The 12,887-nt window shown below is 52.8% G+C and overlaps 1 protein-coding gene and 1 long non-coding RNA gene across 2 annotated transcripts; one reads left to right on the top strand and one right to left on the bottom strand.

Moving 5' to 3' along the window:
• The first annotated feature begins 561 nt into the window (after window positions 1-561).
• Window positions 562-3,371, top strand: LOC114600111 (epiplakin-like). The gene has a single exon (XM_028735894.2). The coding sequence runs from the start codon at window positions 633-635 to the stop codon at window positions 3,315-3,317; it is 2,685 nt and encodes an 894-aa protein (XP_028591727.2). The 5' UTR covers window positions 562-632; the 3' UTR covers window positions 3,318-3,371.
• A 474-nt stretch (window positions 3,372-3,845) lies between these two features.
• Window positions 3,846-7,159, bottom strand: LOC144328651 (uncharacterized). Its single transcript, XR_013393842.1, has 2 exons — window positions 6,877-7,159; window positions 3,846-6,754 (listed from the first exon to the last, which is right to left on the bottom strand). It is a non-coding gene; the product is annotated as an uncharacterized LOC144328651 (long non-coding RNA).
• Window positions 7,160-12,887: the final 5,728 nt, after the last annotated feature.

Raw genomic sequence — 12,887 nt, 5'->3', positions numbered from 1 at the left:
CTGGCACAGTTACCCCACCTGGTGCCTGAATAGTCAACAAAGGAGGGGCAGGGCTGGCACAGAAGTGGGCAAGACTTGTGGGGAGGGGACATGTGCTGGAGAATCATCCTAGAGAAGTGTCTGGGAAGGGGCTTGGTCTGCATTCTCACGGTTACCCTGGAAAATGGCCGTGAGCTAGCCTTCTCTAAGCCAATGCCCTCCTGGTGTCCTGGACCTTCGCTCCCCCTGTCCCCACCTGCTGGCGATGCCACAGCTAAATGACATTGCCGAATGCTTGGCCTGTGCTGCTTATCCCAGAGATGTCTGGGGCACACCTCACAGGGCAGTTGTGCATCTCCTGGCAGCCAGTAAGGGAGCAACCTCTGCCCAGGGCAGGATCCAGACGTGCCACCCAGGGCCAACTTTACAGGTCTGCATTTGGGACAGACAGGAGGTGTGGAAACGCTCCCCTGCCTGGCTGGCACTGGCTGCTCTCCCTTCTTTGCAAAACAGCCTCCCTTGTGACCCCAAAATGGGAGCACAGTTGTCTCACAAAGTCTTTTCTGCCTCTCTCTTCCTCCAGAGACATTCTTGCTTCCCCCTGCACGATCACCCACCCAGAAGACACGCCTGGACCCCCTTGCACCCGAGCCATGCCACAGGACAAGCACCTCCCCAAGGGGGGCACGGACGCCGCCCCAATAGTCCAAGTCCGTGAAGAGCCACGCTGGCCCTTTCCGTGTGCGACCGACCTGAGCGAGGACCATGTCATTGCGGGCATCCTCAAGGAGCCTGGCAAGGAGAGGCTGAGCATCCGGCAAGCCATGCACCGAGGCCTCCTGACCCACGGGACAGGCCTGGCTCTGCTGGAGCACCAGGCCGTCTCAGGCTACATCGTGGACTTTACAAACAACCGGCTGCTGTCTGTGAGGGATGCCAAGAACGCTGGCCTGGTCGACCGAGAGCATTTCAACACTCTCCTCATTGCAGAGAAGGCCGTGACAGGCTACACTGACCCCTTCTCCGGGAGCAAAATCTCCCTCTTCCAGGCCATGAAGAAAGGCCTGCTCATCAAGGACCACGGCATCCGCCTGCTGGAGGCTCAGGTCGCCACGGGGGGCCTCATCCACCCCATGCACAGCCACCGCCTCCCTGTAGAGGTGGCCTACAAGTGGGGCTACTTGGATGCAGAGATCTTCCACCTGGTCTCCAACCCTGCCAACCACACGAGAAGGTGCTTTGACCCCAACGCCCGCGACAACCTCACATACCTGCAGCTGCTGCCCAGGTGCTTTCCTGACCCTGTCACTGGGCTGCTGATGTTTCAGGTGATGGACAAAGGGTCTGTCCATGTGGACGAGAATCTGCGGAGGTGCCTGAAGTCTGCCACGGCCCAAGTCCACGTGGGGCTTTTCCAGGGCGAAGAGGTCTCCATCTGGGACCTCCTCTTCTCCAGGTACATCCCCCGGCACAAGAGGCAGGAGCTGCTGAGGCAGTACAAAGCAGGCACCATCACCCTTGAGGAGATCACCCAGACCCTCACGACCATCATCACCGAGGTGGAGGCCAGAAGCAACCCCAGCTGTGTGAAGAAGCAAAGAGCCACCCAAACAACAGCGTTTCCGGAGGCAGAGAAGAGCAAGCGGACATCCGAGCGGGACGAGATGGTGAAGGCACTCAAGTCCAGGTTGGTCAAGGTGCCTGCTGGGGAGCTCTGTGGGAGGAAGGTCTCTGTGTGGGACTTGCTCCACTCCAAGTACATCCCCAAGGGGAAGAGGAAAGAGATCCTGAAGCTGTACAGGATGGGCATCCTCAACATGGAGCAAATTGAGACGGTGGTCACTGCCATTGTGGCCAAAATAGAGGAGGAGAAAGCCAAAGGGCTGGGTCAGGTGACTGGCATGGCGAAGGGCGAAGGGGACAGAGCCGACCACCAGGAGAGACAACTGAAGCAATCTTTGCAGTTGGTGCGTATCCCTGTGACCTTTGGAGAGTTTAAAGGGCAAAGTGTCCCTGTGCTGGACCTTCTCTATTCTAAATATTTCTCCCAAGAGAAGAGACAGGAGCTGATGGAGCTGTACAGGACAGGGGTGCTCAGCCCTGGACAAATGACACTGGCTGTTAGTGAGACCTTGGAAAGAGCAGAAGCCAGCAAGAAGAAGTTCTCCATCAGAGTGAAAAGTCGGAGCCGAGAGTCATCAGCAACCAAGGAGGCCAAGGAGGCCAACGAAGCCAAGGAGGTCAAGGCTGCGGACCCCTCGCCCAACAAGCAATCGGATGATGTGCTGAAGGCCAAAATGGTCACTTTGCCCGCCGGAGAGTTCCGGGGCCAGCAGGTCTCCGTGTGGGACCTCCTTTTCTCTCACTACATCACAAGAGACAAGCAGGAGGAGCTCCTGAGGAAGTACAGAGATGGCCAGTTCAGTGCTGAGGATCTCTCCTCCATGCTCACCATCCTGGCTTCGCTGCACGACCTCTTCTACACTCTGGAGCAAATGCCAGCAAAGGCCCCAGCCCAGGAGGCAGCCTCTTCCCCAGCAACATCACTTGAGGAAGACGACGAGGAGGAAGACGACGATGACGACGCTGATGATGACGACGACGATGAAGGGCAGGATGAGAAGGACAAGGTCTTGAAGTCCAGGATGGTCGAGGTCCCTGTCGGCGAGTTCCGTGGGCGCAAAGTGTCCGTGTGGGACCTTCTCCACTCCAAGTACTTCCCAGAGAAGAAAAGGAAAGAGGTCCTGAAGCTGTACCGGATTGGGATCCTCTCGGCTGACCAAATGGAAAAGGTGGTCACGGGCATCGTCACCAAAGTAGGGGAGGAGAAGTCGGGCGAGGGTCAGCGTGCCAGCATCTCCAGCCAAGGGGCAGGAGCCCCCAGCGAGGCGAGGAGCACCGGCTTCCCCCAAGACAGCCCCTCAGACAGGACGGTGGAGGTGCTCACCTTCGAGTTCCCCCTCGGGGAGTTCCAAGGCCGGAGAATCTCCATGTGGGACCTGCTCTTCTCCACATACATCTCAGAGGCCAAAAGACAGGACCTTCTGGTGAGATACGTCACAGGAGCCCTGAGCAGCCAGGAGATGGTCAGCATCCTCTCTGCCCTCGTCGTCGAGGCGCACAGGCAGAGAAGCTCCACCAGCATCCCACACCTGTTTGGCCTCCTGCACCCTGAGGCCTCCTACATGATGTTTGGGCCGTCCCAGGCCCAGTCGGGCTCTGTGCATGACCTGCTGCAGTCGCACGAACAAGAAGCGCCCAAAGCTGGGAGGGTGACCTACAGTGAGATCACCATGACCACCACCGTTGTGCATGGGCCTGAGCAGAAGCAGGAGTAGCTCTGGAGCAAGGCAGCCACCAGCAAGCGACAGGTTCCAGAGCAGAGAGGTGCTGGCGGCTGCAGTGGGGGGGCCAGCAGAGCACCCCCTTCTGGGTGGGGGAGGGGGAAAGGGGAGGCCAAGAAGGGAGGGGGGAGGGCAGGGGATAATAGTGTAAGTAGGCCACTATAAGAGGGAGGCTGGGGGAGGGCGGGGGGGGGGTTAATTGGGGAAACAGAGATTTGGGGCTCCATCCAGGCATGGAGTTCAGCCTCATCTACAGGACAGACCGGCCAGTCCTGATGCAAAGAACTGTGCAGTCTTCAGCCCTCCCAGGGAATTGGAGGGAGTAGCTGTGGGAGGTGTGGAGGGTACCCAAAGGAGACCCTTAGCTGGCCAGGAAAGGACTACTGGGGAAAGGACTACCATGATGGCTAAACCTCAGAAAGAACTTTCTGCTAGTAAGAGCCGTTTGACCGGTCTCCCTCGGGGGGTGGGAAGCTCTCCTTCTTTGGGGATTTTAAATAATAATAATAATAATAATAATAATAATAATAATAATAATAAATTTTATATATATCCCCCCCTCCCCAGCCAAAGCCGGGCTCAGAGCGGCTAACAACAATAAAAGTAACACAGCATTCTAAAATCAATTCATTTTAAAATCAATTCAAAATCAAATTAACAGCAACCATTGGGCTAGAGTTCTGTGAGGATTACCAAAGGAGGGGGTCAGACTGTGCCTTGGCCAAAGGCCTGGTGGAACAGCTCTGTCTTGCAGGCCCTGCGGAAAGATGTCAAGTCCCGCAGGGCCCTAGTTTCTTGTGACAGAGCGTTCCACCAGATCGGGGCCACGGCCGAGAAAGCCCTGGCTCTGGTTGAGGCCAGCCTAACCTCCCTGTGGCCTGGGATCTCCAAGATGTTCCGGATTGGGATCCTCTTGGCTGACCAAATGGAAAAGGTGGTCACGGGCATTGTCACCAAATGCCTAGGGGAGGAGAAGTCGGGTGAGGGTCGGCGTGCCAGCATCTCCAGCCAAGGGGCAGGAGGTTGGACGGCCATCTGTCATGGATGCATTAGGTGAGGTTCCTGCATTTCAGGGGGTTGGACTAGATGACCCCCGGAGTCCGTTCCAACTCTACGATTCCGTGATGATGAGGTTGGTGTGTGAGAGAGAGGAAGAGACTGTGATGGGGCTTCTTCAGATGTGGTCCTGAGCCTGCTTCCCCCTGGCAGGGCGAGGGAGGGGGAACTGACCTCAGGGTCGTCGCCCCAAACCAGGCTACGATCTGCAGGCAAGCAGGTGACTAAGAGCAGGAGGAAGGCGCCTTGGACTCGGTGCCAACCTGCAGCTCCAAAACATGCTCAGGGCACCATGTCCCAGAAAGGCCCCAATCCCAGTGGCTCTGCCAGGTGGGGGAAGGGGCTGGCTCGGCCAGCAGGACCATTGGGTTGCCAGGCCCTTCTTTGGGGAGAGGTATCCAGACCTCCCTCTGTCAAAGCCACAACCAGCCACAGAGGGGGAGTGCCTGGAAAGTCCGGGGGGGCAGGGAGTGCCCCCAAATGGTCCTAGTAAGAGGTTCAGTCAAAGCTAGGAAAGATTAAAGTTGACAACATTAGTGATGAAGAAAGTGAGGGTGGAGTGCAGGAAGCCCCCCCCCCCTGGGTGCTTTGAAGGCCTCCAAGGCAGGGCTGGTTGCACTGCGACAACACAGCAGCAGCAGCAGCCGAGTTTTGGATTCTAGAATCACTGAATTGTAGAGTTGGAAGAGACCCAGAAGGTCATCTAGTCCAACCCCCTGCAATGCAGGAATCTCCCCCAAAGCAGCCATGACAGGTGGCCCCCCAAACTCTGCTTAAAACCTCCAAGGAAGGAGAGTCCACCACCTCCCTCTGGAGACAGGAGGAAAGCCTGTCCCTGATGTGAACTCCAGATACAGAGAGTGAAATATGGGGCTCAGAAGGCAAGAGAGACTAAGGGACGGATCCTGGCAGCAGTTGCTCACTGGATCAAGTCATGGGAGACCAGCATGGGCAAGCTGCCCCTTTCTATTGGTGGCAGTAACCAACTGGGGAGGGGGGTCATGGGTGCTCCCCTTTTGCTGATGCCACATTTGCCTACAGCTGAGGAAGAATGGAACAGGAGGAACGGAAAGGCGCTTGACCCAGCGGTGGCTGCCTGTCACTGCTGACCAGTTCCCAGCATGCAGCGCTGCAGAATCGATGATGGGAGAAGCCATGAAAGGATGAGCGTCAGCACAGCCACACGGAACCTCCCAGGGCGTTTCGTGTGGGTCATTCGCAGATGGCCCCACAGAGTTCCTTCTTCCATTTTAGTCCCTGCCAATAAAGATATTTCTGGACCTTCTCCTGGTAGCCTGATTCTGTACCCCTGCCTGGGTCCCAGAGGTGCTTGGAGCCAGGCCCAGTTCCAAAGGGCTTCCTTTCACCCCACAGATTTCAATTTCTCTTGAGGCCAGTTATGCAAATGTTTCGTTTTTGTTTCTGGGATTTCTACCAGCTCTCCCTGTTGACCAAGGACTCAGCTACACAGCTGCAAATAAAATGTTTTAAATGTGACACTAGATGACGACAATAAGCTATGCAAAATTCAATGTATTTTCCAAAAACGGTTTTTTAAAAAAAGCATTTCACACCTTTTTTTATATGTGTGTAGATCCCACCCCAAGAGTGATTCTTCTTCTGGGTCACCTGCCCTTCTGTCCCTTTGCCTTCTGCAAAAGCATTGGGCCTTGTTAAGATGTTGCTGACATGTGACTCCTCAGAGTGTGAAGTGTGGCGTCATCCTGCCTCTCTTCGCTATGCACATAAATTCTTGCGCATAAACCACACAGTGCTGACTCTTTCAGACAGCAGCTGCAGACTAGAGTATGAATGTGGGGCAAATGACACAGTGCTATATGGAGCAATGCCCCAGTTCTCTGAGTGGCGAGATCTCCAGGGCTTCTGTTTCCTTGGAAGGAGGAAACTAGAGGCAGAACGGGTGTTTTGTGACGTGGGTAATTTCCAGGCTGAGCACAGGTGCCCTAAATTCCCTGCTGCTCATCAGGTACCAAGGGGCACCCATAGATCCTCCAGAGAGCGGCTCAGCCCTCGGCCTCCTCCCCTCGGCCTCACCACCCTTTCTGGTTGCCATTCCTCAGGCAGCTTCCTTCCTCCACAGCTTCCCTTTCACAGGCGAGAGTCAGCACCTGACCCAGCTGAGAGAAGAGGTGGGCAGGTGGGCTTCCTCCTTCCAGGCTTGGAAAGAGCCATCATCATCATCAGGCAAAGTACTTGATCATCTCTGGCCACCCTGCTAGCTCCAAAGCCCCCTTCTCAACCAACCCCAGTTCTAGAAGCATGGGCAGGAGGTCCATGGGAGACTGTTCAGAACTATCTTCCCATCTCATGGCAATTGCACAGGAAGTTGCCTCCTATCAACTCAGACCGTTTACCTGTAGAAGCAGAGATGAGTAGAGTTGGAAGGGACCCGAGGGAACTCCCAACCTCTACTTAACAACCACCAAGGAAGGGGAGTCCAGCACCTCCAAGGGAGTATGTTTGGAACAGCTCTTACCTTCAGAAAGGTCTTCCTGGTGTTCAGTTGGAATCTCCCTTTTTGTCACTTGACTCCATTGGTTCGGGATCTTCCCTCTGGAGCAGCAGAAGACAAGCTTGCCCCACCTTCCATTGAGAGGCCTTCAGATGTTTGGAGGTGGCTCTCAGGTCATCTCTGGGTCTCCTCTTCTCCAGTCCACTCTGCCTGGTGGGTCTTTCCATCCCCGCCTTCCCACCCTCCCCTTTCACACGGAGAGGGGCCTGGGGACTGAGCAGGGACCCTCTGCCTGCCAAGGAAGGGCTCTTCCGGGACGCCTCGCCGTGGGGAAAGCAGGAGCGCTGCCCTGTGGGGGGAAGGAGTCCGGCCCGGGCGCTGCGCCACGCCGCGCCCCGTTTCGGCCGTCGAGCTGCCTCGCTGGCCCAGGACGGCCTCGACCCTTCCCGCGGGGTCGCCCTTCCTGCGCCCGGTGCGCTGCAAAGGGCGCCTGGCCGGAGAAGACGCGGTGCCTGTTGCGCGCCAGACTCAGCCCGCATCCGGCAACCCCGGGAGGAGCGCGGATGCCCGCGATTGCCCCCCCCCCCCCGCGCGCCTCCCCGAACCCTAAAGGTCTGGGGCGGCTCCGGAGCGAAGAGGGCGCCGCAGCCGTTGCGCCTCGGCTGAGCCCAGAATACCAGCGGCCGCAGCGGATTGACTCCGCACAGGATGCAAGTTAAAAGCCAGGCAGTCCTGCCTGCAAGTTTACCATCTGAAAGACAACACAAAATGAGAGTTAAAAAAATCCTTCCAGTAGCACCTTAAGAGACCAACTGATTTCGTTATTGGTATGAGCTTTAGTCTGCATGCACGAAACTTAGTTGGTCTCTAAGATGTTACTGGAAGGAATTTTTAAATTTTGTTTTGTTAACAGAGAAATCTGATTGCTCCCTTGGACAAAAATACAAGGACTCCAGCCAGGAATACCAGAGCAAAACAGCAGCCAGTAGGCTTGAAGACTGTGGCGACAGGACTCCCACCTGCCACCAGGTGGAACAAGATGGGGGCCCCGAACAAAAGACCCCCCAGACTTTTATTAGCTGCTAATCCCCATGTTACAGCCCCCCAAACTACATCACTATACATCACGGTTACATCAGGAAAGGGGAGGTCTGGTGGCCGTAATCTGAGCATCCTGGACCCTGCCCCATGGTTCCCCTTGCCCTCCACCAAACACCCATCAAGTGGAACAAAAGAGATATTTACATATCCCTGTTTCCCAGCCAAGTTCATCACACCCTTTTGTCTTCATCTGGGTTTGTTCTTTCTGGAATAGCTACCTGTCTGGCACTCAGGTATCAGGATGCCAGGGATTATCACTCAGGCAGAGGGGCTGCTGAGGAGCTGAGCTGAGCTCACAGGTCTAGATGAAGTTTTCCCAGTGAGCCAGTACAGAGATACACTGATCAGTGAATTCTTACATTTGGTATCGTGCAGCAAAGGCCCTTTGAATAGATGGGAAGAAACTGTGATGAAGTGTTTTGTGGGGACAAATCACAAAAGTCTCAAAAGTGATTGTGCTGATTCTGGTAGTGGGCTGCATGTGCATGATATCTGCTGGAGGGGCAACCCCCCCCCCCAACCTATACATAAATTCCTGCAACTGTTTCTACTACTACAGAGCAACACTGCTACCTCCCTGTAAACAAAATGAGAGGGGGAGGGAGAAGGAAAAACCCAGACCTTGCCTGGGAAAGTTCCACAGCTGTTCTCAGGGTCAGATTTAGGTTTGATGAGGCCCTGAGCTACTGAAGGTAATGGGGCCCTTTATATGTCCAGCTGTCCTTTGTCAACAACAAATTGTCACTTTTGTGTGTGTGTTTTTGTGTACCATATGCTACATGGTAATTTATGGTATATGGTAATTTATGTTGCCATGCAAGCAGTCCATGCAGAATGTGGGCACCCTATATATAGAAAGGAGCGAACCAGCAATGTTTTAGGGAGCAGGCTAGCAGGCGGGGCCCATGACTTACATCACAGGAGCCTACACAACACAAAACACGGTTGCTGTACGTAGGTTTTATTTTGTTTTTTATTCTGGCAGTTCCCTCATTGCGAGAAGTGAGGTTACAGGGAACCAGGCAGAGGGCCTTCTCGGTAGTGGCACCTGCCCTTGGAACGCCCTCCCACCAGAGGTCAAAGCAATAAGCAACTATCTTACTTTTAAAAGACATCTGAAGGCAGCCCTCTTTAGGGAAGTTTTAATGTATAATGCTGTATTGTGGTTTTTAATATTTGGTTGGGAGCCGCCTAAAGTGGCTGGGGAAATCCATCCAGATGGGCAGGGTATAAATATATTATTGTTGTTGTTGTTGTTGTTGTTGTTGTTGTTGTTGTTGTTGTTTCTTATATTTGGGAAATGTACATCCAGGTTTTTTTTCCTTTGGTTTTTTGGGGGTCCCCAAGAGAGTGGGGCCCTAAGCTATAGCTTGTTTAGCTTCTACGTAAATCTGCCACTGGCTGTTCTTGCAGTGAGCAGCTGTGCTGTAAATAGGAGCGGGAGGAACCTGCTTCTCCCAGGCTGAATGGCAGCGGCTGCTCTGTCTCCTGTGCCTCCTCCTGCATCTGACACGCAGCTTTCTCAATCAAAAGGAGCTGGAGCATTTCTGATGTTTTGCCTAGTGGAGGTTCGAAATGTGCCACATCCTTGGGCTTCGAAATACCACACCGTGTGGCTGCTGGGGGTGGAATGGAGGGCTGGACTAAGAAGTAGGGTGGGTGTGGCTGTGCCTGGGCACCAATGCAGGTGCCCAGTCACTGTGGGTGCCAGTCAGCCAGCTGCCCCCACCTGTGGGCTGCTGCAGCTTCTGCCAGGAGAAGAAGCAGCCCCCCCCCAGCCCCACTTTCTCTTCTGGGGCTTTGATGTGTCCCATGTGGGGCTTGGCCCGAGGGGGGCAGGAGAGATTCTGCTGCCTTTCTATTTAGACTCTGCTATTTTAAAACTACTAAGCATTTGCTGGCATCATTTGTCACCTGCCTATAAGCTGCCTTGTGAGAGTCTTTGTCTAAAAGGCAGAATGTAAATTAAATATAGAAATAAAACAAGGGCTGCTTTCCTGGGCACGCCCAGCTGGAGGGGGGGCAGATGTAGGATCGTGCATCTTTTGCATGGTTGGGATGGAGCTATGCTTTCTGCCCCCCCCCCCCCACTGGCCTTGGCCACCCTTGCTTCCTGTGGGAGTGAGTTCCATAGTTTAACTGCGCTCTGTCTCTTCCGCCTTGCCTGCTTCCGGCTGCAGCCTCCAGCTCATCCTGCCTGGTGCTCAGTGCCTGGCCAAACACTTCTGCCCCAGGATCCTGAAAACTGGTTCGGTCCCGTCTGTGTTATGACTCCTGTTGGCATTTACCCCAATAAGTGTCTTGTGCATAACACAAGTCACACTCTTTTAGGCCGGCCAATTAGCCTAATTGCAAGCTGGTGGCTTCCTGATCTCAGCCTGACATGAACCAGGATCATCCTTCTGCAAATTCCTTTCTATTGTATGTAAACTCCCCTTCTAGGCCTCTGCTTGTGTGTAAACCTAGCAATTCCCTGAAGGGAATTGAGGCAAGGGGTGTGGGTGGGTGCTCAGCCGGCAGCAAGGGATTCTGCTCAGATCCTGGAGGAGGAGTCCCTTTCTGCTCCTTCCCTTTGCAGAACAGAGGACTGCTGCCGGCCTGTGATGGTGTCAGGGTGGACTTGCTCTTGCCCACAGCCCCCACTTCTTGCCAGCTGCTCAAAGGGCCCAAGGTAGGCTTAAAAGAGGAAGAACCAGAATAAGGCAGGTAAAAGGTAAAGGGACCCCTGACCATTAGGTCCAGTTGTGACCGACTCTGGGGTTGCGGCGCTCATCTCGCTTTATTGGCCGAGGGAGCCGGCGTGCAGCTTCCGGGTCATGTGGCCAGCAGGACCAAGCCTCTTCTGGTGAACCAAAGCAGCGCACGGAAACACCATTTACCTTCCCGCCGGAGTGGTACCTATTTATCTACTTGCACTTGACGTGCTTTCAAACTGCTAGGTTGGCAGGAGCAGGGACCAAGCAACGGGAGCTCACCCCGTTGCAGGGATTCGAACCGCTGACCTTCTGATCAGCAAGCCCTAGGTTTGTGGTTTAACCCACAGCGCCACCCGCATACATGCAGCAAAATCAGCCCAGATGAAACGAAAGAGTTCAAAAGCATTGGCTTGAAAAGAGGCTTGGACAAATTCATGGGTTCCGCAGTCAGAGACAGTCCTGCTGGAAGCCACAGGAGAGAACATTGTCCTGGTGTTCAAGTCCTGCTTTGGGGCTTCCCATAATGGTCACCTGGTTGGCCACTGTGAGAACAGGATGCTGGCATAGATGGAGCCGCCAGGGCCCTCTTCTGAGCTGCTGCTGCCCCCTGCAGGAGGAAGAGGCACTTCGCCAAGGCTGCTTCAGCCCATCCTAGAGATCAAAGGAGCCGAGAGGCAAGCAAAGGACTCCTCTGGGCTCCTTCCAGGGCCTCCCACTGAGCAGGACTGCCTTAGTTTAGGGCTCCCGTGGGGCAAATGCAGCTGGACCCAAAGTCTACAAGGCAGCTGCAATGGCCTTTAAGGTTTGGATTTGGAATTGATATCCAGCCTTTCACTCCCCTTCAGGAGTCTCAAAGCGGCTAACATTCTCCTTTCCCTTCCTCCCCCACAACAAACACTCTGTGAGGTGAGTGGGGCTGAGAGACTTCAGAGAAGTGTGACTGGCCCAAGGTCACCCAGCAGCTGCATGTGGAGGAGCGGAGACGCGAACCCGGTTCCCCAGATTATGAGACTACCGCTCTTAACCACTACACCACACTGGCTCTCATATAAGGTGACACAGCCATGCATTTCTCTGGGGGAGGAAGTGCACAGTCTCCCCCCACCCACCCCAGGCAGGCCTCATATTGACAGTGGAATGTTATTTTTGTTTCAATCATTGCAAATTTTGGACAAAATGCTATGATTAAATGGGCACAAGATGTCGGACATAATATAATGTTTGCTGACTGGGAACAGTTGTGGACCACAGGTATGAAATTTACGGCATGTAATGCCTTAAGAGAGAATATTATGAAAATGATTTACAGGTGGTACATGACACCAGTCAAGCTTGCAAAAATCTACCATTTGCCCAATAATAAGTGTTGGAAATGTAAAGAAACTGAAGGTACATTCTTTCACCTTTGGTGGACATGCCCAAGGATTAAGGCCTTCTGGGAGATGATATATAATGAATTGGAAAAGGTATTTAAATATACCTTCTTGAAGAAACCAGAGGCTTTTCTCCTGGGCATTGTCGGCCAATTGGTGTTAAAGAAGGATAGAACTTTCTTTATGTACGCTACAACAGCAGCAAGAATACTCATCGCAAACTATTGGAAGACACAAGATTTACCCACCATGGAAGAATGGCAGATGAAGGTGATGGACTATATGGAATTGGCGGAAATGTCTCGCAGAATCCGAGACCAGGGAGAAGAGTTGGTGGAAGAAGATTGGAAGAAATTTAAAGACTATTTGCAGAAATATTGTAAAATTAATGAATGTTAAAATGATGTTGGATTGAAATGAAACGGCTTTAGCAATAAGGTTAAAAAGAATATGTAAAAATGGATTGATAATTAGATGAAAATACGAAGTTATAATATGTTAAGATATAGAATTAAGATAAAAACAAAGAGGGAAAGGATTTGCTGAATTAACCATGTGAAGTGGAATACAAAAAAGGGAGGTGTGAGGAGGTCAGGAAACAAGTAAATGAAATATAAGATATGAAGATACTGATTTCTTTTTAATTGTTTTTTTTTTACTTTCTATGTATTTTGTATTTTTTCTGTTGCATTTTTATACCTTTTATTATTATTTTTCTTTGTTACTTTTTTACTTGCTCCTTTTTAATTTTGTAACTCATTTTTGTCTGTAAAATCTTAATAAATATCATGTTTTAAAAATAATAAAATAAAAAAAACATATTGACAGTGGTGGTGGTGGTGGTGGTGGGTGTTTCTGGCATAAA

This window comes from Podarcis muralis, chromosome 8, assembly GCF_964188315.1.
Source record: "Podarcis muralis chromosome 8, rPodMur119.hap1.1, whole genome shotgun sequence".
Taxonomy (NCBI): domain Eukaryota; kingdom Metazoa; phylum Chordata; class Lepidosauria; order Squamata; family Lacertidae; genus Podarcis; species Podarcis muralis.
The sequence above is the reverse complement of the archived record's forward strand: the minus strand, read 5'-3'. Positions and strand labels throughout refer to the sequence as shown.